General features: G+C 40.9%; 1 protein-coding gene across 4 annotated transcripts; it reads left to right on the top strand.

Moving 5' to 3' along the window:
* Positions 1 to 3,831: 3,831 nt before the first annotated feature.
* On the top strand, positions 3,832 to 27,972 carry LHCGR (luteinizing hormone/choriogonadotropin receptor). Of its 4 annotated transcripts, none has more exons than XM_071580330.1 (12): positions 3,832 to 4,015; positions 10,683 to 10,754; positions 13,301 to 13,375; positions 14,621 to 14,683; positions 15,213 to 15,287; positions 15,854 to 15,928; positions 16,021 to 16,098; positions 18,736 to 18,804; positions 19,480 to 19,554; positions 20,730 to 20,915; positions 24,122 to 24,202; positions 26,394 to 27,972. In XM_071580330.1, exons 1-12 carry the CDS (start codon positions 3,858 to 3,860, stop codon positions 27,628 to 27,630), a joined length of 2,244 nt encoding a protein of 747 aa, XP_071436431.1. In that variant the 5' UTR covers positions 3,832 to 3,857; the 3' UTR covers positions 27,631 to 27,972. The 4 variants fall into 4 exon arrangements, with proteins under 4 accessions (XP_071436431.1, XP_071436458.1, XP_071436448.1 ...); XM_071580357.1 differs by lacking the exon at positions 26,394 to 27,972 and adding an exon at positions 24,811 to 24,942; XM_071580347.1 differs by lacking the exon at positions 14,621 to 14,683 and having other exon boundaries at positions 26,472 to 27,972.

The raw sequence follows: 27,972 nt of genomic DNA, 5'->3' as shown, positions 1-27,972 counted from the left end.
TGTTTGCATTTTTCGCCTCTGCAGAGCAAACCTACAAGCCACAGCTGCAGCCTCAGCAGCTGTTATCACTCCTGCCATTTCTGTGTGCAGGAGGGCTCATGTAGACTTCTGCACAGCGGCCTTGAGGCAAGGATTCAGGAAAGCACTCCAACATGTGTAAAGCAATCCCTACCTCTGCCAGCACTTGAGTAGAAGAGTAACAGCAGGCATATCTTTAATTCCCTGTGACTTCAGTGAAACTTCAGCCCATCAAAGTTAAGCTCCCACTTAAGTACAGACAGAGCAGAGATGGTTTCCTGAAATGTTAAATGTATGTGTTGCCATTCATTATGATTATATAGCCGTGTATGAATGTAACTGTAAAATTCTTTGTATGTGCAGTTACAGAGCTGTATAAAGCTCCTCTATGTATGAACTGCTGTTATTCTTGAATCTGCTAATTTAGGTTAAACACCATGTGTTTATATGCCTTTACTTATGGATAATTACTGCTTCATTTTGGATACGTATTAACTCAGGACCAGATGTGCAAGACAGCATGACTAATAATTGTGTCTTTCCATCAGAAATACAGCTTTTGCTTACAATTCTAATTTAGGTATGTTAAAAGTAATAGGGTATCAAAACATTTATATATATATATGGCTAACATTTCTCCATTTCAGGGGCCATGGTGTTCAGGGATAGGCACACTTTTGGGGGAGGGCAAATTTTCTTCTCCCTATGTGAACAAGACTCCCTATGACAGCTTAGGTTAGTTAGTGGGCTGAATGCAAATCAATGGGCTGAATGTAATTAAGGGTGTATGATTCTTACAGATTATTAAATGGTTTTTGCTGTTGATCACAAGATATATATACTCTGTACACACATGAGCATAAGACACATTGTCTTAGGTTTGGCCTAGTTTTTACTCTTTTCTGTATAAATACATGTAGTTAGTTTCAGCATAAACCTGGTTTGAAGTAGTTTTTTCGCTCTCCCTCTTCTCTTTCCCTTAGCTGGTTGGGGGGAGGAGGAACCCTTTTCACTCTGTCCTGGACAGTTGGCGTTTTGCCAGCTCAACCCAAGACACACATAAATAACAAACTGATTTATAATTACATGGCTAATTGCAATGCTCTACCAAACTTGCTGAAAGAGGGAAGGGGAGGCTCAGAGATCTGATATGTCTTTATATCCACACAAATCCAGCCCACAGAGAGCCTTTAGTCATAAAATACCTCACAGCACTTTACTTAGAGGTCAAAATGCTATAGGCAAAAGTCAAGCAGGTAAAGAAAAAGAAATGCCCCTACAGTCTGTGCTAGGTAGACTGCAGCTCCTACCCAAACTAGCTTGAGCTAGCCAGCTGTCATACAACTGCAGCACACATCTCAGGGCAGGCTGAATGCTGCAACCAACACTGCCTAGAAAACCCCCTTAACACAAAATGGATATATCTAAGCTATTTCAGCCTGTCCCTACAATTCACCATTGCAACCCGAATGAAACCCAGCAAGCCTCGAAGGCCACAGGGGCTGTTCACAGTGCCATGTCTCCCAGACGTGGCACAGGCAGAGCAGTGCCACTGCTCCTGTGCTCCTGGCAGGGACCGTGCTGAGAAAAGTAGTCAAGTCCTCAAACAAACACCTTCGTTAAAAATATCCTCGAAGGCATCTGAGCATCAGTGAAATCCTGCAAACCACCAAATGTTGCACATAATGCGGGCAATCCACAGCACCTGCCAGGCAAAGAATGACAAAGAGTGACAGCAGGTGTCACTCAGCAGTGTTGCTCCCTATGCTTTTCCAAGACGGCTTGTCAAAGAAATTTTCTTTCTTTTCTTTTTCTTTTTTTTTTTTTTTAGATGATGCACTGTTTTGCCTGAGTTTGGGAATATAGGCAGCTTTGTGGACAGACAAGCTATCTGGCAACATGGAGTTTGCTTCTTGACATCAGAAACCAATTCAGAAACCAAGCTGCTCCCTAGGAACCAGTGACTTAGCAGAAGTCTGGAGAGGGGACTGGGGACTTTCTTTCTAGCTCTCTGAGTGTTTCCTTCCCAAATCAATGTATATGACCACGCACAAATAATGCAATATAACCAAACTTTTCTTCACTGATTGCTCCTCCCATACGAAACCAAGTTGCAGGATCCCAGAAACCTGTTACTGCTCGACACTGACAGCTGAGTGTTGGAAAATGGTCAACAGTACCATATGGACAGCTCTCAAGGAAATTGCAGGTCCTCGCAAGAGCACAATGTTAGCCCACATTTGTCAGCTGAAATGGTTCAGTTGGTCCCCCAGTTTCCTAATCCTATCACTTTCCTTGATTTGAAAGGTGATGAGGAAGTGGAGAGGAGGAGAACAGATCAATATAAAGGCACATGCTAGCTGGAATTAGGTAGACCATCCATCAGAATAACCCTTCTGTACTGGTGGATAAAAGGATATGCCAAGCATAGTGGAATAAAGTGACAGAGCACACCTCATAACCATTGCAAGGTCAGAATAAAAGCTCACATCCCTATCCGTTCAAGTGGAGCATATGATGCTGAAGGAAGAAGGTTGAGTGGATGGTAGGGCTCATGAAAGGGATAACAAAGCAGGGCTTTGCCACCCTACCCTTCTTTGCAAGATTTGTTTCCAGTTCCTGATCCAGACGGACACAGGTCGTGTTGTTGAGGCCAGTCCAGAGGAGTTGCTTAACAGTTGCTATCTCCAGCATACAGTCCCTGCTAAGAATACAGGGATGCCCCTGGGTTAGATGTCTTGTGCCTCATTCTAGTCTGACATTTAATTCCTAAACACCAAAACGTGTATAAGGCTATATTGTTTGATTCCATGATTTTAAAGCAACAAGAGGAAGTATTGTGTCAAGCAATTCCCATATTATATTGTGTCGTTCCCTCAACTCCAATTGTTTTCCTGGGTATACTTGAAGAAAGGGGTAGCTTTTGATGACATACCCATACCCTTATACTTGTTTTACAAAGCCTACTTTATGGAACAGTTATCTTTTTTGGTTGTTTGCTCCATCACTTCCCATAAAAAAGGTCCGTATTTCTAACTATAGCATCCAGAAGCTACAGTTGTAGTAATAAACAATAATAACAACAACAGTAATAATTATAGTTAGGTGAAAACAGTCCCTTACAAAATGAATGGACCTTTGTGAAGATAAATAGTCTTTACAACATGATTACTGCTTTCACACAAAGAGTATAATTGATCATAAAGTAACAAGTCACACAGTATAAAATGCCTCTCTGATCACTCAGCAGGCAAATTATAATTCTTCATCAGTGATACAGTGATGGTGCATGGAGCCTCCAAGACAGCATTTGACATGGATATTTGTAACCCAACTATTTCCATCTTCTAACGAGGTTGTTATATCTGCACGATAGGCATTTACCCCATTAAGGGAAATGGACATATATCCCCCAGATATAAACTCCCGAAGCAGTTAACAGACAGATGAATGAGAGTTTCCAAGGCCCACACCTTCACATCACTAGCTTCCACACTAGGGATAGGGAGTGTTGAGAAGCTCATGATGCGTGAGCATCGCTTGTGCTCCCTCCCAACCTTTCTGTGGCAGGACAGTGGGGACCAGAACTTCTGAAAATCCAAGGAAACCTTCTGCTAGCCACTTGTAGATTTTGCAGCCACCTTCACCAGTAAGAACACACCGACGCAGGATGCTTTCCGAATAGCCCTGGGGGCCGGGATGAAGGGAGGGTGGAGGGCAGCGAGCCCGCCCCGAGGCGGGGGCGGGAGGAGGCGGGGGTGGCGGCCGCGTCCCGGGGGCTGCGGACGGGCGGGCAGAGGCGAGAGGCGCGAGGCGGCGGAGGGGAGCGCCCGCCGGCCATGGTGCCTGTGCTGCCGCCGCCGCTGCTGCTCCCGCTGCTGCTGCTCCCGCTGCCCGCGGGCGCGGGCGGGCGCTGCCCGTTCCGCTGTGCCTGCAGCCAGGGCGCGCTGCGCTGCCCGCCGCCGCCGCAGGGGGCGCTGCCCGCGCCTGCCCGCGCGTAAGTACCGCGGGACCCGCGGATGGACGGGGGGACCGGGAAGCGGGTCCGGGAGGGACATCGGAGTCTTTCTCGCCGGCCCTGCAGGCTTGGAGCATCTCTCACCTCGAGGAGGTGGGGAAGTTGGGGCTAAAGTTTTCAAACAAACCCAGACGCGGCGTTTGGTTGTCCCTCTTGGGAAGGAGACGCACATCCTCTCGGGACGTTTTCTCAATGGGTAAAGTGTCTCGATCTCCACTGCCCTCAGTGACAGAGGAAAGGGGTGCAGGTGTTTCAGGTTTTTCTATGTTCTCCCGCTGTGGCAGGAAGTACAAGCTGTCGTACCTATAACAAAATCAGCGCTTTGTAGTGGCATGGTTGCCTTTAAAGAAACCTGACTAAAAGGTTGAATTATGGCCTTAAGCCTTCTGTCAGATCTGGGATTTGTTTTTTCTTTCACAAATCTGTCGGACTTCTTGCAACCTCTTCTCCCGAAGTTTGTGTAATTAATTCTCTCCTATCCTGAGCATGAAAATCCTCCTCACTGTGCTCATTGCTCCTTTTTGAGGTCCAGCTCACTGACAAGTTATTAATTATTTTCTTTTCCCTCTCTGTTAGTAAAATAGCTGATGTGACTTTTGACAGCTGCTTAGATCTTTGTATGGTGGTCCATCATATCTTTGTGCCTACCCCTTACCTGGTAATTAGGATTACATTATAACTAGGAATCACAGGCATTCCCTTTCCCACACCATACTCTGAGCTCATGATCTAATAGACCAGACCAAATAATTGATATATGTAGGTATTCAAGTGTTGTTTGTTGTTTATTGGCTCAATTTCAGCACTGATCTAAACAATCATGACATCAAAATACGGGATTAGAGGAGCAGCAGATAGAATGGTTGCCATTTCTAGGATCCCTTGGCCATCTGTGCACAAATGGCGTTTTCTTATTGTGCTTCTTTTGGTAACAAAGCCTGTGTGTTTTATTTTCATCTAATTTGTTTGTAAATTTAATATGCTCTTGAAATTCCCCAGGGATGATACTAACCCTGATCTCTTTCCTTTCTGCCTACCTCGAGAATTGCTAATTTTTATTAATCTAGAGTCATCTGAAACATTTTTTCCAAAATCAGAGATTTTAGAAAAATCTCTGTCCTGAATTTGGTTTCTCCCTATTTCCCTGTTTTACCTTAGTGTCAGAAAAAGCAGAGCCTGTAGAAGCTGAAGACACTCTCTCTTGTTATTGCAACAAGTACATTTCTTCCCTAGTATTCATACCACACGTAGCAGAGGCAATGGATCAGTCAAATCCAGGATGCCTGCAGCAGCAGAAACAAACGGAGAGGATAGTTTTTGCAGGGATTTAGCATGTTTATCAAAAACTCTAAACTTCTCTTTTTTTTTTTACTCTCTTATTTCTCCTTTTTCCACCTGCCACCCCAAGAAGAACCACATCTCAACCTCAGTGATTGGTTTAAGACAGATAATGGGTTTATGGTTGTGGCCATTTATGCTTCTCCCAGAGCCACAGGGCTAGGGAATGAACAAAAAGAAGAGGAATTTTTCCTTTCAACCTTTAATATCATGTTTAATCTTGATGATTGTACACGAAGTCCAGCTATTAGGCTGGCTGTAGAAAACAGTTCAAACGAAATTCTGCTCAATACTCTTATAGAGAAAATATTTATACTTGGTAAAAAATCCCTCTTTCCATCTGCATTCACAGACATATGCAACTCTTTCTACTTCCAGGCAACAACCAACCTGATTTATTTTGAACCCAAAACTATAATATTAAATATTCATTTCTTTGTGGTTTTGTTTTTGCTTTTGTTTATGTTCATCATGCAATTACGAAGCTGTACAGATGAATGGAGTCACTTAACCCTACAGGTGTACATGTATTCTTGCTCTTTTATTTAGTTCTTATTCAACCTCTTTTACTTTCCTTTCATCTCTTTGATTTTCATACTGCTGTCTTATCCATTTAGCTGTTGTCTTCCCCCTCTCTTACTCCTTCCCCTCTCTGTTATTCATACTGCTTTTTGAGCTTTGTTAGTTCTGACTCCCTCTCTTTCCATACTTTACCAGTGTTTCTAGCTCTCTTCTCCCTCTGCACAGCTCTGTGCATGAGAGACAAAGCAGGAGAATGTTAATTTTGTTCCCTCATAGTCACATGTGTACCTGTGTGCACAAGGGGGGATTGCAGTGTGGTGCTTGCAATGCACTAATAATTTTGGGGAAAATGCTATTTCAGGTTGTTCCAGCACAGTTCTTAGGGTGCCCATGTTCTTTCACCGGTGCAACTAAAGCACAGAATTCAGGCTCAGAAAAGACCTTCTTAATATTATGGTCACTCAAGAAAATAAACTTCAATATGTAACTCCAGATATATCTGAGCAATTCAGACCCTGATGCTGTAATGAGCTGTGCTTCCAAATGTACCTTCAGTAATTTTTTATATCTCAAGTATGTATCCTGTAGGGAAATTTCAGCCATTTTTTTACCTGAGTTATTCTTGCCATGACATATTATTGCTGAAAAGAGTTTTCAAAATTATTAGACTTCTGACAGGTTGCAGAATTATGTGTTTTATACAGTCCCGAATTGACCATATTTTTCTCAAGCTCCTGTTTACAATTTGGACATTACACAAACACTATAGAACCTCCATTATTCCACATCTTTGTATGCCATTTTGGCTATAGCAGCTATGTGTCTCCTTAGTCTCAGCAGAAAACTAATTTGTAATACACTGTTGTATTTTGAAACAAAATATAATTTTCCTTCTTTTGAAGTCTTATATATACTATTGGGTTTTTAAGCAAAGTCTAGATGGAGAGGTACCCAACTTCAGCTCTACAGTAATGGGCATTGAATACCTAATACCTTGCCGCCCCTTCAAAAAACTTCACTTCATAGTGAGGTTCACTTTGCTGTCCCTGTATGCAGAGCTTCTGCAGTAGGATGAATGGCACATGATTAGGCACCAAATCAGGAAACATGAAGTTCAAAACTTTATAGCAAAAGCCTAAAGAAGTATTAGCAGTTCTACCATGTCTCTACTAGGGGCGTATTTGGCCTTTGGGGATTGTCAGAAGCATTCAGTTTCAGGGCCAAAGTGTCTTTCATAGGAGATATTTTATCAGTCATCATCACCTAGTGGAGGGTAGTCTACTCTGGATGCTTCTGTGATATATCCAGCATCATAGTTTGCATTTCAGGTAGGTAATGTCCGATATACAGGGCTTTAAAAATCAGTGCCAACCCTTTACATTGCCATTCAGAAGCTGATAAAAATCCTAAGAAAACTGCATTTCCAGTTGTGGTTTCAATCAAAATTTTCAATCCTCTCAAGTCAAGTCTAAGGACACCACAAAATAAAATGCTTGCCAACAAGAGTCTACCTTACGTGTTCACCTTTTTGGCATTAAAAATGCAAGTAACCCTATAAAATGGAGACACTAAAATATAACAGCCAACCCAGCTACAAGAACTCATTCATACCTATTGCTATTGGGCCTGTGGGGTTTTTTATTATTATTATTTATTATCAGTTTAACTAAACACTTTTTGCAAAAGGCCAATTCCATAGTACAGGGATTTCCTCCAGGGATCAGGTTAGGAAACCTAAAGCTTTTATGGAATTAAGAAAAGGGGAAATATAACCCCTATTTTTACCAAAGAAAATAAGGAAGACACAGAGAACTACAAGCCAGTCAGTCTCACCTTCATGCCTGGCAAGATCATGGAGCAGATCCTCCTGGAAACCATGCTAAGGTGCATGGAAACTAAGGAGGTGATTGGTGACAACCAACATGGCTTCAGTAAGGGCAAATCCTGTGCCTTACAAAGGGGCCTTCTAGGATGGGGCTGCAGTAGTGGCAGATGAGGGAAAAGCCACTGATATCATCTATCTAGACCACAAAGCATTTGACAGTGCCCTGCATAACATCCTTGTCTTTAAATTGGAGAGATGGATTTGGTGGGTGGACCACTCAGTGGATAAGGAATTGGTTAGATGGTTGCTCTCAAAGCTGCAGTCAGGGGCTCAATGTCTGAGTGGAGACCAGTGACAAGTGGGATTCCTCAGGCTCCAGTATTGGGCCCAGCTCTAATTTACATTTTTGTCAGCAACATGGACAGTGGGATCGAGGATACCTTCAGAAGGTTTGGTGGTGACACCAAGCTGTGTGGTGCAGGTGACATGCTGGAGGGAGGGACTTTGACAGGTTTGACTGGTGAAAGAGGTTTGAGTCCATGCCAATCTCATGAATTTCAACAAGGCCAGTGGTATCCTGGGCTCCATCAAAAGAAGCATGGCCAGCAGGTCAAGGGAGGGGATTCTGCCCCTCTACTCAGTTCTTGTGAGACCTTGAGTACTACATCCATTTCTGGGACCCCCAACATAAGAAGGATGTGGACCTGTTAGAGCAAGTCCAAAGGAGGTCACACCTTTAACACAGGCAAATTTTGAAATACAAACCACAAAGTTGAAGTGGACAAGAATAGGTATCAGGACATTCACCTTTTTGGTAAATCTAAGATACTTTTGTCAATGTGGAAGTGTATCTGTCCTACACCAATATTTTGAGGATGAGGTGTGAAAGCTGATTATAAATTGCCTTTTTCCTTTGTTCCTAAAGTTTTGAGATGCTTAATGGAATGAGGCAATATCAATGTAGATGAGTTCACAGGTCCAGCTATCAAGATGAAATTACAAGAATTAAAACCCAAAACTCAATGAAGTTGAACTACAGAATGGCTTAAGTGCCATCATACAGTTTAACTACATTACATATTAAAAGTGCTGAGTCATCCCACTTAAATTTAATCACATAACTGAGGTGGCTAAGCTCAGATCACTGTTGCCAGAGGTTTTCTGCAGGCAAGGCTGGAGGACAGGTGGTCTGGGGTAGCAGTTCACTCCAAGCCATGTACTGTTACAACCAGCATACTGCTTACCAGCACATCACAGGGAGGTTCATGAGCTGATGTAATTAAAAGCCAAGATTTGGTTTTATTTTTTGCATTTTCAGTCATATTTCTATTTCTTCTGTAAATGATATTACTTTTGCAAGCAGTTTCACAAAAGATATGCTTTGTTTTCCACGGAGGAAAGCTGATGGAGCAAATATGAGAGGTTTCTGCTGCCGGGGTTATAGAGCAGGAATTTCTCAGATTTTACTTTTTGCTTTTTCCTGAAGTTCTTTTCCTTTTGGCTCAGAGTGTCCAGCCCTTCTGCAGGTTATCTCTACCTGTCTCTCCCCTCAGAGAAAAATATGTTCTTCAAGTCGCTTGACAGTTTCATTTCTGATTTAACCAAACCTCACACAACAAAACATGCCAGCACCAATCTAGACCCAATCACAATGGTGTGAAAAACATGCATATCCTTACAATAAAAACTTGGTTGTAATAATGCCAAGGTCATGGGTTCAATCCCCTATGTGGGCCATTGACTTAAGAGTTGGACTCGATGATCCTTATGGGTCCCTTCCAACTCAGAATAGTCTCAGAATACTACTATTAGGTAGGGGAGCATTGCTATTCTCAGTTTACTTCAGGGAGACAAGGTGGAAGGGAACTAAATGATTTGCTCCAAATCTCACAGACTGTTTGGAATATAGGTAGGAAGTGAAGGCCAGGCTCCTTAGATTTGTAACCCCTAGACATATGTATGTGTGACAACCTGCCATTATAATGTGTGGGTATGACATATATGTACATATATAAAAATACACACATATATATATATGTAAAACTTGATAAATATATAGCATAAACATTGATCAACATAAACATATGTCTTCATATAAAGGATTATGACAACAAAGAAAAAGAAGCAAATTATATGAATAGCATCAAAACATTTCAGTCAAAAAATCTTGAGGGGGATTTTAAGGATGGGAAACAAATGTCTCTTACTAGATATTTGTAATTATAATGCAAAATGGAGCAATTATCTGTTTGTACAGAGATAACGTCTTGAAATATGTTAAATATTTTCCTATGACCATTATCAAGGTGACTGTGGTCATGGCTAGATAAATTGGCTGGTAAAAGTACTGCAGTTCAGATGTGGACTAGAGTGGTAAAATGCAAATCTGTTTCTCACATCATTATTAAGTTCTCAACCACAGTGATGGGATTTATTTAAAAGGTAAAAAATCAACAATATCAGACCTGATTTGGAGTTCTTCTACATCATGTACACAGCCAGAGCATTGCCAGTGAATTCAGGATGACATGCTGCAACACTACAGGGATACTGCTGGGCAGATAGCATGGTCTAGTGAATGCAAAGATATTGTTTTATAGAGAAAACTTTACATGAAACCCACTTCTGAGGATCTAACTGTAAGACTCTATCTTCCTCTGACTGTAAATGTAGCAGCCCATTTTCATCAGAATATAAATTTACTTAATACGTTATGATTATTATTGACTTGATGGTGATTAGTCTCAAATTTATGCTGTCGAGGAACTAACCCAATATCCTTTGAATTCCATTTAACTAAGATCAATGACAAATGGATCAGGCTCCAGAGGTAAAGAGAACTGCAGGAAAAATGAAGTGACGTTATCCTTTATCGGGTTTCTCCCTACCCTAATGGTGCAATCTATAAACAAGGAAACCCCATGCCTTACAATTGTTTCCTCCCTATCTTCTTTTTTTCAGATCATTTACTCATCTCCCCGTAAAAGTAATCCCATCACATGCGTTTGAAGGACTTAAAGATGCTTTCATCATGTAAGTTGTCAGTATTTTCCATAGACTTGTCCCTAATTTCTTGCTATAAATTCTATCATAAACCTCCATCCCAAACAATATCTCTTTATAAAAATATGAAAACATGTGGCTAAAACATACTACTGATGAAAAAAAGGAAGCATTGGGGAAGGATAAACATGGTGTTTCTTTTCTTATAAAAATTATATAAAAGATCCTTTGAAAAGGTGTGATTTTTGACAGTTGTTTAACAGATCACAAAATGAAATATTAGTTTTGTTGGAGAGAACAGCCTAATAACTGATGAGAGGAGCTTTTGATTAGCAGAGCATATAGATTTCTATCATCGAAGATTACCACTGCAATGATAGCTTTGGCATTATATAATACCCAAATCAGATACTTCTTCCACATTTTGCAGTGAGAGATAAGCTTGGCAGAGGATCAGTAGGACTGAATCCTTTATTTGGTCTTTCAGTTTGCAAGTTCTGTAACGTTACACACTGGATTGGTGTTGCTTCCTGACCCTTGGCTTATATCGAGGACTCAGATCACAAAGCTGGTCTTACCCCTCTTGCTCTTATTTCTGTTGTTATCCCAGCTGAAAGATTGCATGCTTGAATCTCCATTATTTATTATTTTTTAGTTTATCTTCACTGAATGTCCTCTAAAGGACAAAGCTGATGACACATCAGTGCAGTGAAGAACAAGGGAATGACCTCCCCCAGAACCCAAGCAGCAGCACAAACACTGCTGCTTTCTTTTTGAGGTGCACTTTTTGTAGTTCTCTGCTCCATGTATCCCACTGCAATATAGTGTTATAGCAGAATCCAGTGGTGCTGTTTTCTTGCATTCACTTGCATCTGAATGATTAATGAGAACTTAACCATTTTCACACAGGAGACCAACTTAAACCTACAACATTTCTCCTACTTGTATGACTTGAGGCTAAACTTTTCCAAACTGCACGCATGACATTCTCCACAGAGAATGGCTTGTTCATTGACACTTTCCCTTCCATAAAGAGAGAATTTGATTTCTTTGTGTCATTTTAATGAATCTATCCTAATTAACAGCATAGAAATCAATGTCTCTTTTCTGAAGTAAATCTATAGAACACTTCATAATTTTATTGAGATGTAGTGTTACTTCTAAAAATGCATATTTTTAAATTATAAACATCTAAATCATCTATTTGGCAGTACATCACCCTCTGCAAATAAGACGATAAATTATTCTCACTGCCATAAGTCATTCCAACATATGTTAATGGAAAACCAGTGGCAAACAGTGGGGATCCCAAGGAAGAAACACGTTTCAAATCCCAAACCTGAGTCTTCCAGTTCTGTGAGCAAGCACTAATCCCTCCCAGCCTGTGAGTCTCTGAGGATCAGGTGGCCAACAGGCCACTTATGCTACACCCATCTTTCATTTATAAATAACTAGCGCAATACCAGAAATAACATTCTTACTGAATTCTGATGATGAAAAAATCATTAACATTTCTTTAAGAAATATATACATATTTACTATATGAGTTCTAATGTGCATCCTCCTTTGCCACTATAAATAAAATATAAAACCCCTTAGATCAGAATGAATTCTCTATCAACAGCAAAAGAAGTTGTTTTCTCATAATTGAAATAAGCTAATTCTCAGGACTGTTACGATACTGACTGATTTTGTAGATGCATTCCAGTTGTTCAGAAAATACTTTTTCTCAACAGTATATAACCTTAGGTTTACTTTTGTGCCCTTCTAGTCAATTCTGTCAAGAAAAAACACTGTTTTGAAGATTTTTCCCATATATATGCATCAACACATACTATTTACTTTCAGGCTCAGTTTTGCATAGCCCCATAAATCTTAATCTAACAGGCATTTAACAAGCATCTAATAAGTGGATTTTTTTTCATCTATGTTCAGTATTGGTTATCCTTGAGTACACATGTGGAATAGGATCACCTATACATCAAAATCCTAGAGTTCCTACAAAAACAGTCATGTTGGTCGGTGTAATGATGAAAAAGAGCCACTTCCTTTCACTTTGCATGCATGTAATGAAAATGACACTTAAATCCAAAACTCATTGATAAAGTGTGCTGAATCAATATTTGTGTGTTCCTACATCTGTGTATTAGTTGACCATAATTCTGACTTGATAATAGCACATGAAGCACCATGAACATTATCTATATCCTTATCCATGCAAATAAATTCACTAAGCAGGACTAAAAAGCTCACAGGCTTGGGCTTACTTTATTTACATTAATTCTGGCCCTTAGTCTCTATCTTACCTACAATTTACTAAGAAAATGGAGATTAGTTGTTACAGAGATGCCTATTCCAAAGGGTTTGCATTCTCTTTTGCCAAGACAGCAAAAGGTTGGTCTCTCTCAAACCCCAGTGGCACAGGCTCCCAAGATGTGGAGGCACGGACACTGCTGCCAAACAAGACCAGTAGGAGGGGTTTGAACAGCTGTGTATAAAAGCAGGAAACAGTGGAAAGCCGATTGCTGTGACTTTTCTGTTAATATGTTGCTTTGTGTCTGCCATTTTCATTGTAGTGAAATCTCTCAGAGTGACTCCCTGGAGAGGATAGAAGCAAGTGCATTTGACAGCCTTCCCACCTTGTCTGAAATGTAAGCATCAGTTAAAAAAAAGGCATCCATGTCATGATTTAGGATCATCAAGGATCATCAGTTTGCAGAGAAGTATTCTTGGACCAAATCTGTCTCTGTTATTTTTGTTGGCTGTGGTTGAGATCTGTAATGAGAAACATTTCTCTCCAAAGCACTGTATAAAATAGTGAGCCCTTTCTAAGTTCTGGCCTTGGAGATCTAACGCATGCAAAGACATCCATGCTCAGAAAATCCCACTGCTTTCAGTGAGCTCAATGACAGGAGCACAGCTCTGTGTCTACTTCTGCTGATATTGTCAAGCTTTCTAAGCAGGGAAACAATTCGAGATGACAACAGATGAGAAAAATCTTTCCTTTTGAAGATGTGGTTTTCAAAGACCTACAGTATTTAAATTCAGCTGCTTAGCATGCATAGCTCTTCTTTTGAGCATGAAAATATTACTCAAACAGAACATGTACTGGTTTTAAACTTGACCTGCATAGTGCAGGGACATGAGAAAGAGAGTTAAAAGCAATGACTAGGAGAATGCTCAGAAATATTTAGTGAAATTGGAAAGTATAAATCGGATTCAATATCTCATGACTGCCTTTTTTTGCACAGCATGACCAGTGAGTGGCTTAAAATTGTGCAACTCAGTGAGGACAAATCCATCTCTTTTTTTTTTTTTTTTAATCTTATGTGTGAATGTTACTGAAGCCAGTTACTCACATAAGTAAGAGATGCAGATTTGTCCACCTCTGACTGGGTCCAACATCCACTGGAATCAAAGGTGCATTTAGGGAAGGAATAAAATATTTGACCCCATGCATTCACCTACAGTTTATGGATAGCTTGCCATATGCCTGTCTTCGGAAACCAAAAAGCTAAGCAAGACCCTTAAAGAGCTACAGGAGGCTAGTAAGAAAATCTGTGTGAATCTTGAATGCTCTAGAAGCCTCACATTGCAAGGGCTTGATGTCCCAAGCTGCACTCAAGTCAGAATTCAATGAATGATTGGGGTAGGTGTGTTCAATGGCACTGCTGAACTTCAACTTCTCTTGCAATTTCGTATGCTAAAAGCTTTGAATTATGTAAGTCATGCATAGGGAGGGAGTTGGACTACCATTACTGGACTTTAAGGGAAACAGGTTTATCAGATTGTATAGCTGCAGAAAGTGCTCCTTGATTAAGAGATCTGCCTGGTTTTTGAGTGACCACTAGCAAGCAGGATTTCTCACACATTTCTCTCCATCTCCGTTTCTGCAGATCCATGCAGGCACCTGGTGCTACCAACAACTGCTCTAAGGAAGTCCATGGTGCTCTAAGAGGGTAAACTATCTAAGCAATTGCCTTTCCTGGCTAGAAGAGCACCAGTAATATAATGGAAACAAAGGATTATGCAAAGGGATCTGATTGTGGGGCAAGGACCAGGCACACACACATGTATGAGCTCAGACTCCAGACTCAGCCACACCTCCAAGCCCACCTGCTGGAGGCACAGTCATCATGATGGTTGCACACTTGTGCCTCTGAAGGCAGAAGCTCAATGCATTAGGCATGTCACAAGTCCAGAACACATATCCCAAAGAACAAGCAGATGACAGCAAAATGCTAACTCCCACCAGTGACCAGGTATCCAAACCAGATCATCTCAGCTCAGTGAACTATGGCAATTCAGGTGATGACTTTTGTTGGCTACCTAACAGTTACAGGCCATTTTTATTACCAACAATGCCTCAAAATGCACCTGAGAGCATACTGGTAGGCTGTTTTCTGAGAAAGCAAATCACAAGCAAAACTCAGGACCCTCACAAATCTATAATGATTATAACACTGAAATATTTTTCCCTCATTACAGATTAATCCTGAACACGAAAAATCTGCTGCACATTGAGGATGGAGCATTCAGAAATCTTCCAAGGCTAAAATACTTGTAAGAAAGAGTTCTATTCCTTTTCTTTTTGCCTTATTTTGCCTTATTCTTTTCTCTAAAGGAGTAGACAAATCACTTAAAGGAATGTAAGGAAGAAGAAGTTCTTCATGCATTATAGTACACCAGAAGTACATACATCATTTACAATAGCTTTAATCTTTGTTAACCAATAGTGTGGTCTTTCAGTAGGCAAGAAAACAAAGTAACCCAGGGCAGGGTAGGGCAGTGATGGACAAAACAGACATCTACAAAACAGCTCTGCTAAGTCCTTATTTCTAGAATAAAGCTTTCAAACGGACAGGGTACTATACAAAAGGCTAACTGAAATCTCTTCCTCACGCTTAATGTAGAGAGTAGGCATACTGCTTCTCCAGTACACTGCTTGATAATTCTACAAAACTTGTTTTTTGCAGGCCTTAAAACACATTTGAAGCCTAATTAAAAATTACAATATTTGTCAGTCACCTATAAATGCCGTGTTAAACTCAAACCTACCAAGTCGGCTTCTTGTAGCATCCACTCTGGTAATATTTTCACCTATAAATAGGAATTATGCTTTTCTCTAGGAGCATTTGTAACACTGGAATAAGACAATTTCCAGACCTGACACAGATCTTCTCATTGGAAGCTCATTTTATTTTGTAAGTAGAGACAGAAACTAACCCATCTGTGAGTTTTTTTCCATCATGTTCCTGGATCAGTGACAAAAATATCTTTTTTTTGTCTTCTAAAGGGAGCTCTGTGATAACTTGCATATGACAATTATACCACAAAATGCTTTCCAGGGGATGAACAATGAATCACTGACACTGTGAGTAAAATAATCCTAGCTCCAGTTCCTTCTGCAAGGATAACATTTCTGCTTGAGAAAAGCAGGTTGACTTCATAAAAATTTTGACATTAAGCCCCATAAAATACATACTTGAATTGTGAATTAAATTTGAAATGCTTAAGAAACATAGGGATGTTCTTCAAACTGAAGAAGAGTTTTATCCAGAAGATTACTTCGTATAGGAAAGAAAACAGAACAAGGGATCTAAATCATCTTCAATGCAATGTTGTTTTAAAAATACCATCAACAGGATATAAACTCCAAAAGCTGCACTGGAGACCAAAGTCTCTCTTCTTCCCTCAAGGATGCAGTTTCATGAAACAATGCTTTCAGAGGCCAAGCAGACTGACAGAGGTGATCTAGTGCTGCTGAGCTTCAGCTACACAGGGTCCCCCTGAAGAGGAGAGAGAGAGAAGAAATTGGTTCAAAGTACCCAATGCTGCTTCTTATCCTGCTTTTTTTCTACTTGGCTTACATTGATTTCATTGATAACTCTCCACACCCAAGACTTTCCTTTTAGCCAACTGTGGATTCATTGCTATAGCTGCCTGTGAGATTGGTGGGTTTGATGCCCCACGTGAGGAATGCAGAAAGCAGCAGAAAGCCAAGGTGAGATGTTCTCTGACAGCACAGCATGAACCATGCAAGAAATTCACAGTGCCCTTGTCCTCACAAAAACTTCCACAAAATAATGTTGAAATAGGAAAAATCACAGACTGAGCCTCTTTGCAGGATGTGGCAAGAAAAATTTGGGTTCTCCCAAGGAAGGACCTGCTGAGCAATAGAGAGCAACAGCAGGCCACCCACTTCATGTTGTAACCACAAACTCCAGTGTGGAGCCTAGTAAAGCAAACAACCCTTGAGGACCAGACTGCAGGACACATCCAAAATGGGAGCTTTGACTTGAGACAATCATGTACCAAAACCCCTGCACAAAACTACATGAATATTTGCACCTGCAAATGAGCTGTGCACTTGAACAAGAACTGCAGTTGATGGACCAGGCTCTTTATCAAGCTGATGTGCCAGCATGACAGTAACTTCAACACAGATTTTATGTACTAACCAATACCTACTGAAACCAGTGAAGGAACTGGGCATAAATGTGACTGAATGCTACTCCTACGCAATGCTAAAGAGGAGCAATTGCTTAGATTAGTGCATCATTTCATCTTATGAGCCTCTTTCTTCCCAACATGTTCTCAAAATAACTTCAGCAAAATTATGATTCTGCTAATAGTGCAAGAAAATGAACATAAAAGAGATGGAGAAAGGTGTTTAAATTTTTTACTGTAATGCTAAAGTGTACTAAATTGGAGTGAGTCTAAGTCAAGAAACAGCCAACAATTCTTTTTTCTCCCATCCTTTTGTGATAGGGAACTCACCACAAGAAGAAAAGAATTATCTTATATGCAGCTTCCTAATTGTAGAGCTTCATGTTAACTCCACCCCATGCAGTTAGCTGTAATTAGCTGAATTAATTCCTCTTCTTACAGCATGGTTTGGTGAAACAAGTAATCTATGAAGGTGTAAAGTCAGCCTGCAGTAATACTTTGCACTACAAAGAGCTAATTTAGTCTTTTCAACAGTTAATGTTTCATGTGTTTGGGGAAATTGATCCTACATATTGTCGTGGCTTTTAAGGGAATCACTAATTCCAGACTGTGCTGATACAGACACCTTCTATCAAATGTAGCCAGGTGCTCCACACACTTCAATCATCCTTGGAAGCAGTTCTATAGGCCCACTTCATGCTCTCCAAAAAGCAAGTGGAAAAGCAGCAACATAAATGTTGTTTGATTTATAAATTGTGCCAAGTTTTCTATTATGGCTTAATACTAAAGAAAAAATACTATATGCAATTGACTATATTGAATTTTTATTGGAAACACGAACACACGCATATTAACAGACCCATAGGTTAGATCTCCTAGTAAAGGAAAAAAGGCTGGACTTCAGGTGTAGAAGAGCCCAGCCTTTAGGTATCCAAGGTGGGGTGGAGTCAGGAACCCAGGATGGCATCAACTGTCCCTGTGCAGCACAGAGGACAGCACAGTTTCCACTGCACCAATCAAGCTTGGCAGCAGCACTTTGCAGAAGCTGGTAACTCACTGACTGATGGATGATGAACAACTTGCCCCTGCTTCTCTGAAAAGCTGTCTCTTGGGCTTCAGGAAGATTTGTCTGTCCACAGAAGATCTGCAATCCAGCAACACACTCCAGGCTTTGAAGTTGCTTTCCACCTGACACTTCTCTAACCCTTGATTTGTACTTGTTGGCCACAAAATCCAGGTCTTCTGCCTCCAGGTTGTTGCCTGTGTGCCAGAAACTTACCTGGACTAATGTCTTATTTCTGGATCTCAGCCCCAGGTAGGCATAGGCAAACCTCTCAGAGAGAGATCTGTACATCAGCAGAAGTTCTCTTCAGCAGCTAAACAGGACGGTGCTCAGGAAATTTAAACTGGAACTTTCTTAGAGTCAATGTAAGTTGTGCTATAGTTACCTTTGTTCTTTATAAGCTTTAAAATGAATGCAGCATTAAGGTCTGAAACTTGCAGTACATACATCTCAGCTTTTCCAAATCTTTTTTCCTTACACATTTCTTTTAATCCACAGCAAACTGTATAAAAATGGATTTGAAGATATCCACAGCCATGCCTTCAATGGGACAAAACTGAATCAACTGTGAGTATGTTTCCCCTCCTCAGTAATGTAAACAGTAAATAATAATTCAGACGCAGTCAAAAGCTCTTCCTTCGGCTTAGCTGGCTGTGTCTTGCATTTCCCAATACTCATGAGAAAACTGCATCTTTCAGTGTCGCTGTGATTTTGTTGCTAATCCTGCAGCACTTACTGGCTTTTTCTGGAATACCATCCCTTGGAATATTGCCCTTTTTAAGAGAAAAGCTCATAATTTTCAACAAAATTTCACAAATTCTGAAACTTTGCAGCAATAATGGAAAACTTGAAAACACAGCCAAAACTGAGGAACCTACAGTTTATGTCTGGAAACACAAATAGTTTCTAAAGCCCTCTCACGCACTCTGGGACTAACCTCTTTGTTTGAGCAAAACTTTTGCTGCATTTTTGTACACTGCCACTCCAATGAAAGAAACAGCCTGGGCATTCCTGGTTTAAGTGAGAAAAATTTGGAATTTATCAGATTTAAGTGTAGATGATAATGATCTGATGGCATCAGCAGAGGGAAAGGTCACATGCGAGATACAAGTCCTCCCCAGCCAGGTATTGCAACAACCACATTCGTGATGGAAGAAAGAATTGAAATAGGTGTGAGGAAGAAACCAAAAGAGAGATATTTTAAAATACAGATGTAAAGAGAATTTATGTTTGATTCCACAGAATCCTGAAGGACAATAAGAACCTCAGGTGGATACACAATGATGCTCTGAGAGGGGCCACAGGTCCAGATATCCTGTAAGTACCCACAACTCTGTTACCTGAGTGTCCCCTGGGAACTGTGCAATGCCACAAGGGCTGTGTCATCACAGCAAACACCAGCTTTGAGTCTGAAAGGAGATTTGATCTGTTATCCTCTGTTCATGAAGTGGAAACATGTCAATGAGATGCCCTGAAATTACAGGATGAAAGGCTCAGTTTGCACCATGACAGACACATATCAGCCAGTTCTAGTGTTGGCATTGACCTCCACCTCTTAGATATTTTGGCCTTTGCTCCTGATCCTTTTTCTGTGGCATATTCTGACATTGCAAACTATCTTGTTCTTTGCTAGGATAAATATATTTTTACAATACATTATTTTAGAATTTTGTTATGAAAGTGAACTAGCTGATTGCATGCTATAAGCTTCTGCTGAATAAAACACATTATCATCCTCATGATTTATTAATCAAGTACTTACTGGAGGGCTGCACTGGCTGTAACTCCAAGCAATAAAGCACAGCATGTTCTTCTGTAAATGGCACTCTGTGCTGCACGTGCCTTTTTTGTTCCTTTTATTGATACTTTATGGTACATGGCATTACTAATATCACTTCCACAACTGTAGTCTTTTTTCCCCGTTTAATGGCCTGACTTTGAAAATCCTTAGTCATGCTGATGGCCTTTCCTCACAAGAAGAGCCCCTCTAAAGTTACTCTAAGCCAAACTGCTTGTTTGTGTTGGCAAGCATTGGGTGGGGTCTTTAATCTGTAGCCATTTAATTAAAACACCTAGAACAACCCTTCAGAGCCAAGCAAAGAGCCAGGAGGGCGTCCCACCTGTTAGTTGGCTGGAGAGTCATGCTCACCTGCTTTCTTCTCTCCCTGTTTCTGGCTTGAAGAGCCAACCCTCAGTCCATGCATGGCGGATTTCAGAGAGGTCAGGACACAGTACCTGGAGCATTGGGGTTTAGTTTTCCCCAGGACAAAGTGAACTTCTTGCCTTGCTGGGGCTCCTGAGCCACAGGGATGCTCTTACCCCCATTGCTCTGTAGTTTCACAGGCCATGTTTCTGAGCTGGGTATCAGGTGCTGAAGTAGCTTTGTAGATTTACACCTTTGTGAAAAACTGAGTTGCTGTTACCTACTGTCCTGCTTTGGGGGTATTTTTATGGGTATGAAAAGAAAAGAGAATGCTGTCTTTGTTTCACAGGGATATTTCTTCAACAGCACTGGAGTCCCTGCCTAGTTATGGTCTTGAGGCCATTCAAATCTTAAATGCAACATCATCTTACTCATTAAAGAGACTGCCACCACTGGATAAATTCAGCAGTCTACTGGAAGCTGTTCTAACATATCCCAGTCACTGCTGTGCTTTTCGAAATCTAAGGACAGAAAAGTAAGTCCAAATATCACATTATTGTACTGCAGTACTTTAGAAGCTCCAAAATTGCAATCCTGTTTTTTTCAGCTCACAAGGTTTGATTATCTTTATTCCATTAACGGTGAAGCTGTGGGATGTAGAAAGGCCCTGCATGAAACAACAGATCTCTGCTAAAGTCAGGAAAATTATTTCTGTTTATTTTAGAGCAGAAATGGATCCCATCCTGTGCTCGGAACTGCCAGCAGGAACCTTATTCCAAGTTTGCTTAAAGCTTATATTTTTCTTGGTAACTGGATTAAAAAGCCTACTGGCATGCAGAAGGTAGTTCTTTATCAATAGTTTGTTGCCTTAAAAAAAAAAAAAAAAAGAAAAAATAGAAATCCCTCAGCCTTTAGCCATCTAGCTTAATTAATACAGGTGATATTATGACAGTAGAAAAGAGAGGCTTTCAATTACTCACCAAAATTAGGGTGGGACACAAGTCTATAGAAAGACATTATTTAGTTTAGTTCCAATCGTTTCAGATAGTAGACAGAATTGTTTTCCCCACGGTGGAAACCATGGCACAGGGAGAGTTTTACAACTGCTAATCTGGGACAGTCAATCCAAGACAACTGGAGCAAATTTTTCAGCATTTATGTTTCAAAGGAACCAACCCTTGGCTGGCTTTAGGCACTCAAAGCAGCTGCAAAAGTTTGAGCCATGAGGATGCCTCCCTTCTCATCTGTCTCAAATGAAGGCTACAGGAGAGACATACTGAGCAGTCAGTTGTGAGAAGCCTGACCCATGTCACTTGCATGCCTTCACTTCAGGACTGCATTACAAAAGCAGAATAGAATACAATTCTTCAGGGTGAAATTAGGGGTGATGCTGTGCTTTCCCTGCCTACCTCATTTTACTCAAGGGTTCTTGATTCTGCAAGAGTAGAGCAAAGATTCTACTGTCAAGGGTTTCCATTGCTACTGAACTCTGATTCAGTCCCAGATCAAGTTTCTGAGAAGCAACTTTAGGACAGCAAGAGAAAGAAAAAAAAAAAACAAAACGTTATTCATTCTGATAAAGACAACTGTGTTTCTGATTAATTTTCAGGTGCCTGAATTTGCAACCATGCAATATAAGAACAGGGGAGCTAAAATAAGTCACTTTCTTATATGAAGTGACTGTTCTCCTAGTAAACTGGGGGAAAAAAACCCATGCAAATCAGGAAATGACTGCTCTCCTACCTGGGGCTTCAGCAGGGCTCAGAGTAGTGCTGATGCAATACCTGTATCAGCAACAGGCTGTTACCTCCTATACAAATGAAGGAGAGGGCAATCTCTGGCTGTTTTCCTTGCTATCTATTGAAGACTATGGAGATTGAGACCTCACAAGACCTTCCCAGGTTACAGAGGCAAGAATCTGTGTGGTTTTGTATAATCATGGTCAGAGAGCTGGAGTCTGTTTATCTCCTTTTACCTCTTTCTATTGCCCTGGACTCTACATTCAGTCAACCCACCCAGTTCTAATTACCAGTGTCCCATATTCTGTTCCTCAGCACCTATAGACTGCACTCTCTGGTCAGTGAAATACGGTGATGAGATAAGAGAATAAAGTCCTCAGACTAAATATTTTTTGAGATTTATGGGGCACAACTGTGGTGTACTCATTCCCTGAACCATGTAAGGCAGGTGGAAGGTAGCATTCCGTTCCCTAGACTTTCTTGCACTTGTCTGAATGGGCAGGGGTGGAAGCAGATGTATCACATCTTCAAATAATTACAAGAAAAAAAACCAACTTATGTTGCCATCCTGTTGTTACAAGCATCACATAGGGACTTAGATTGATATATTATTTCCCTCATTATACATAAAACTTTCTATAAGCTTCCAGGTGTCTGATTCCCTTAAGAGTACATAAATGAGCTTAGTGTTTTTGCTGATTCTTTCTACTCTTGCAGCAATAAGGTAAGAGAAAGCCATTTCCATTCACAATGAGAGAGTACCTGGTCCTTACTTTCAAAGCCTCAAATCAGAGATTTTGCCAAATATGTCATCTTTCAACTTACACTTTTCAAACTGCTTTACTTCCATCATGTAAAGTCTACCTCCAGATCCCAGACAGTTTTTAAAATATTCACCCAGGGAAGAATAGCCCCATGCACCAGTATGGGCTTAGATCTGACCTTCTAGAAAGCAGCTCTGCACCTGGGCGTCCTGGTAGACAAGCTCTCCCTGAGCCAGCAGTGTGCCCTTGTGGCCAAGAAGGTCAATGGGATCCTGGAATGCATTAGGAACAGCATTGCCAGCAGGTCGAGGCAGATAATGCTGCCGCTCTATTCAGCCCTAGTGAGATGCAGCTGGAGTGCTGTCTCCAGTTCTGGGCTCTTCAGTACAAGAGAGACACAGAGCTCCTGGAGCAGGTCCAGCAGCAGGTGACAAAGATGATTAAGGGTATCTGTCTTATGAGAAAAGGCTGAGGGAGCTGGGCCTGTTCAGCCTAGAGAAGAGACAGCTGAAAGGTGACCCCATGAGCTGTAAGTGTCTGAAGGGAGGGTGCCAAGAGGATGGCACCAGGCTCTTCTGGGAGGTTCTGAGCAATAGAACAAAAGATGATGGGCAGAAACTGATGGACCGGAAGTTCCACATAAATATGAGGAAGAACTTCTTTACTGTGCAGTAGAACGATGCCCTAGAACAAATTGCCTAGAGAGGTTACAGAATCTCCCTCACTAGAGATATTTGAGAACTGTCTGGGTGCAATCCTATGCCATGTGCTTTTGGGCAACACTGCTTGAGCAGGGAGATTTGACAAGATGACTGACTGTGGTCCTTTTCCAACCTGTATATCAGGCCAGTTTCCCAGTAGCTGTTAACAGTTGCTTCTCTAAAAGCACAATAGCATAACTGCTACCATTCATACCGGTGGACAATCTGGCCCACTTCAATACAATATTTCAAAACATACCTTTTAATTCCAGATCAATTTATTTCACTGTAAAAGAATATATCATAAACAATAACCAAGCTGAAAGACCATCCTTACAACCCCGCCATGAGGTCCTGCCTATTGTCACAGTATTTGAAGCCTTCTCTTCCCACTTCCAAATGTCTACATGAATGTTTGTGCTGCCATGAGGCCAACTCTAGCTTAACATAAAAGTCTGTGAAGACCACTTGCAGAGAAGTCAAGACTTTGGCCAACATTCAACCTGAAACTTAACTTTCTTTTAATCCTTCTTGCAGACAAAATTCTTTGCTTTCCATTTTTGACAACTTTTCCAAAGAGTGTGAAAGTTCCATGAGGAAACCAACTAACGAAATACTGTGAGTACCTCTCTGCATACAGATGCTGGAAGTAGCAAATACAGACCTCACCATCCTGCTGTTTGTGTTTTTTCTCAAACAGCATGTCTTTGGCTGCCAATTCAGTCGCCCTTACAAGTTACATGGTGGTAATTTTACTATCATTAAAACAACATTTGTGATTTAAATGCTCAAAAGGAAAGGAAAAAAACCCCTCACAATTTCAAAAGCTTTACTTCCTCCAGTTTCTCTTCTGAATTCTTAAAAGGCTTTCAAAGCTGTTACTAAATATTTACAAAAGTTAAAGGACTACATGGAGACTTCCCATACCCTGAGATAACTGCAGTTGTTAGTGTGATTCAAAGAAGAGCTGCTACTGTTAATATTTTAATTTTTGCCTATAGAAAGGATAATTAGAAGCCTCTATGTCAGTAGTTTTCCATGTTAAAAATAGAGTCCCTGAGTTAGAAGTATGATGACCCAACACCAGTGGTTTATTCAGTCTAAACATGTCTTTCTGTATCATGGGAGTTTTGTTTGACAGTGTTCAGTGTGACAATGAGAAAGGCTAATATCAAAACTGTTGTGTTAGCTATGCTGTGTGACACTGGTTCTAACCCATATTCCAGAGAGAAGTTTGAGGATTTGCCATTATTCATCCCTCCACAGCTAAAAGAGAGACCTTGGGACTTCTCAGCAGCCTTGACATGGCGCCAGGGCATTGCTGTCTAGAAAAAACAAGGCTATGGTCACAAAATTCCAACAGCTAAATACAGCTGAAATGTGATTGATTGATTGATTGATTGATTGATTGATTGATTGATTGATTGATTGAGGTAACAACTTCCTTGGACATTATCTTGTTTGCTGCTTGGTGAGGCCTCCTACACTTGCCATTTGGTTTTATCTGCCTGTTTGCTTTGGATTAGCATCTGTGGCACTCCTGCTGTGCATTAAATAGTCTGCCCGGCCACTGGGCCTGAAGCTTTTTTCTTTGGTAAATCCCAATCTCAGCAATTCTCAGAGCAGACATTATATTAAGCAAAAGAAGTAAGTTCATAGGCTGAATGGCTGCAGAACTACAGCAGAAATCATCTGAAAGTCCTGAGTTCAGAAAATCACCATCATTTTTAATTAAGAAACAGAGTCAAATGTATTCCCTGCTTTTCCAGTTTAAGCCAGGCAAGTAAACGTAAGACATTGCACAGTTTTTCATATACAAAGAGAAGAGTTAGGATAAAAAGACTGGGAAGTTATTCCCAACAGGAATAGCTGAAAAGCAGCTCAGCTTCATTTGCCAGTTAAGACTCTGCTCCAGAAATGTCATTTAATGTCCATGCTTCTGTAGGTGTGGAAGCTTAAGCATGTATTTAAGTTATCCCAAAGCTACCAGTTTTCTCTAGAATTGTCCTTAATAGGAGTGCTTTCCATGTCTCACACTGCTGACTGAATGTTTGCCCACCAAACACTCAGGATGATTGCGAAGTTCTGAAATAGGCACCTGTTATGGCAGGGAAGTTCCAGAAAAAACAGTTCTTGTTTAAAATTTGTATTCATTAGTGGGCTTATTACCACACACTTAATGATCTGGAGATTAAGGAGGTCTATTTTAAACATCCAAAACATTTATAACTAGGCATTGGGTCCAGTCTAGATTTAATAAACTCCTAGCCATCAAAATTACTTAGTTAACCATGCACTTCTGTGAATATCAAATTCCTCAGCACTTCCCAAGTCATATATAGTCTCAGAAATTCATTTGCTAAGTGCCTTTCCTAGGAGAGGTAACAGTGCACAGTTATTTTAGGTTATTTTAGTCTGGCTTCTATAACTGTCTGACAAACATATATCCAATCAAACCTGTAAACTATCAATTCAAGTGTTACTGTAGTTTGGACTACAGGCTACTGGCAGCATGAAAATAATGGCTTGCTTACAAAACAATCAGGATAAAGTACATACAAGTAAGTGAGTTGTATAAGAAAGCATTCCCATGGATGTGACTGTGACCTCTGCTGCTCTTCAAGGCTGCTACCCAAACACAAAGGACCCTTACAAGGCTTCATTACATGTAAACACCCTGCAGAAACACATGTAGGAAGTCACTGTTAAAACAACTGTTATCTGTTGTATTTTACAAAACAGTGCAAGCAGCATGTAACAAATAATTCACTTCTATTTGTGGGGGGATTGTTTTTTTTAATGGTTACAGAGATGACTCTAACAACACATTGCTGCGGTCAGCAGAAAAGAAAATGCACTCTTTCACAGATGAAAACTCTCCTTACAGCTACTCAGCCATTTTTGATGATAGTGAAATGATCGGCTTTGACTTTGAGTATGACTTTTGTCAGCCAAAAGTACTCACATGCACTCCAGAACCAGATGCATTTAATCCCTGTGAAGACATCCTGGGATACAGCTTTCTCAGAGTCCTGATCTGGTTTATAAACATCCTTGCCATTGCTGGCAATTTCACTGTACTCCTTGTTCTCATAACCAGTCATTACAAGCTCACTGTTCCTCGCTTCCTCATGTGCAACCTCTCCTTTGCCGATTTTTGCATGGGACTTTACCTGCTGCTCATTGCTTCTGTTGATGCTCAGACAAGTGGTCAGTACTACAACCATGCCATAGACTGGCAGACAGGCAGCGGCTGCAGCACTGCTGGCTTTTTCACAGTGTTTGCAAGCGAGCTGTCTGTGTACACGCTCACGGTGATCACTGTGGAACGGTGGCACACCATCACATATGCCATGCAGCTAGACCGGAAGCTGCGGCTGCGGCATGCTGTGCCGATCATGCTCGGGGGCTGGATATTCTCCATTTTAATAGCAGTGCTGCCTCTTTTAGGGGTCAGCAGCTACATGAAGGTCAGCATTTGTTTGCCCATGGATATTGAAACAGGTCTTTCCCAAGCCTACATCCTGCTGATCTTGGTGCTGAATGTTGTCGCCTTCATTGTCATTTGCGCTTGCTACATTAAGATTTACATAGCTGTTCAGAATCCAGAGCTGGTAGCTGCCAATAAAGATACCAAAGTCGCCAAGAGAATGGCAATACTGATCTTCACGGATTTTACCTGCATGGCCCCCATCTCCTTTTTTGCCATATCTGCTGCCTTTAAAGTTCCTCTCATCACAGTGACCAACTCCAAGATCCTGCTGGTTTTATTTTACCCTGTCAACTCCTGTGCAAACCCATTTCTCTATGCAATTTTCACCAAGGCGTTTCGAAGGGATTTCTTTCTGCTGATGAGCAAGCTTGGCTGCTGCAAGAGCCAAGCAGAGCTTTACAGGATGAACTATTTCTCTGCTTACGCCTCCAACTGCAAGAATGGTGGCTCAGCCACAGCCCCCAGCAAAGCCTCACAAGCGCTGCTGCTACTGTCAGCGTTACAGAAGCCGTATCCTGCAGTACAAGACAAGACGTCTTACAAGGAAAATTAAACCAGAATGCCAAGAGATGCAGCACTTTGCAAGGCCAATTTTAATTATTCTAGTAACTAGGCATTATTTTATAGTATCTTGAACATTTCACGATAAATAAAAATGCCAGTCAATAATTCTTAGGCAACAACTGTTCTGATGTTCAAAGTGGTATTTTCCATTTTCTTCCTTTGTAATAATAGATGTAGAAGGTGACTGTTAAGCAAAACTTCTTTAGAAGGACCAGGGGAGCCCAGGAGTTGTCAGCCTGCTCTTGATGTTAACAGCTACTGCAGTGATTGCAGTCTGGCTTCTTTTTCTCCAGATCTGCCTCCCTGGAGTATTTAAAGCCTGTCTGGTACC

This window comes from Pithys albifrons, chromosome 2, assembly GCF_047495875.1.
Source record: "Pithys albifrons albifrons isolate INPA30051 chromosome 2, PitAlb_v1, whole genome shotgun sequence".
Lineage (NCBI taxonomy): Eukaryota > Metazoa > Chordata > Aves > Passeriformes > Thamnophilidae > Pithys > Pithys albifrons.
This window is presented reverse-complemented; position numbering and strand designations above follow the sequence as displayed.

Excerpts from the sequence above, each read along its gene's own strand:
- LHCGR (XM_071580330.1), top strand. The coding sequence starts at position 3,858 with ATGGTGCCTGTGCTGCCGCCGCCGCTGCTGCTCCCGCTGCTGCTGCTC. Across the intron at positions 10,755-13,300 it reads CTTAAAGATGCTTTCATCAT|TGAAATCTCTCAGAGTGACT; the intron begins GTAAGTTGTCAG and ends TTTTCATTGTAG. Across the intron at positions 24,203-26,393 it reads AAACCAACTAACGAAATACT|AGATGACTCTAACAACACAT; the intron begins GTGAGTACCTCT and ends TAATGGTTACAG.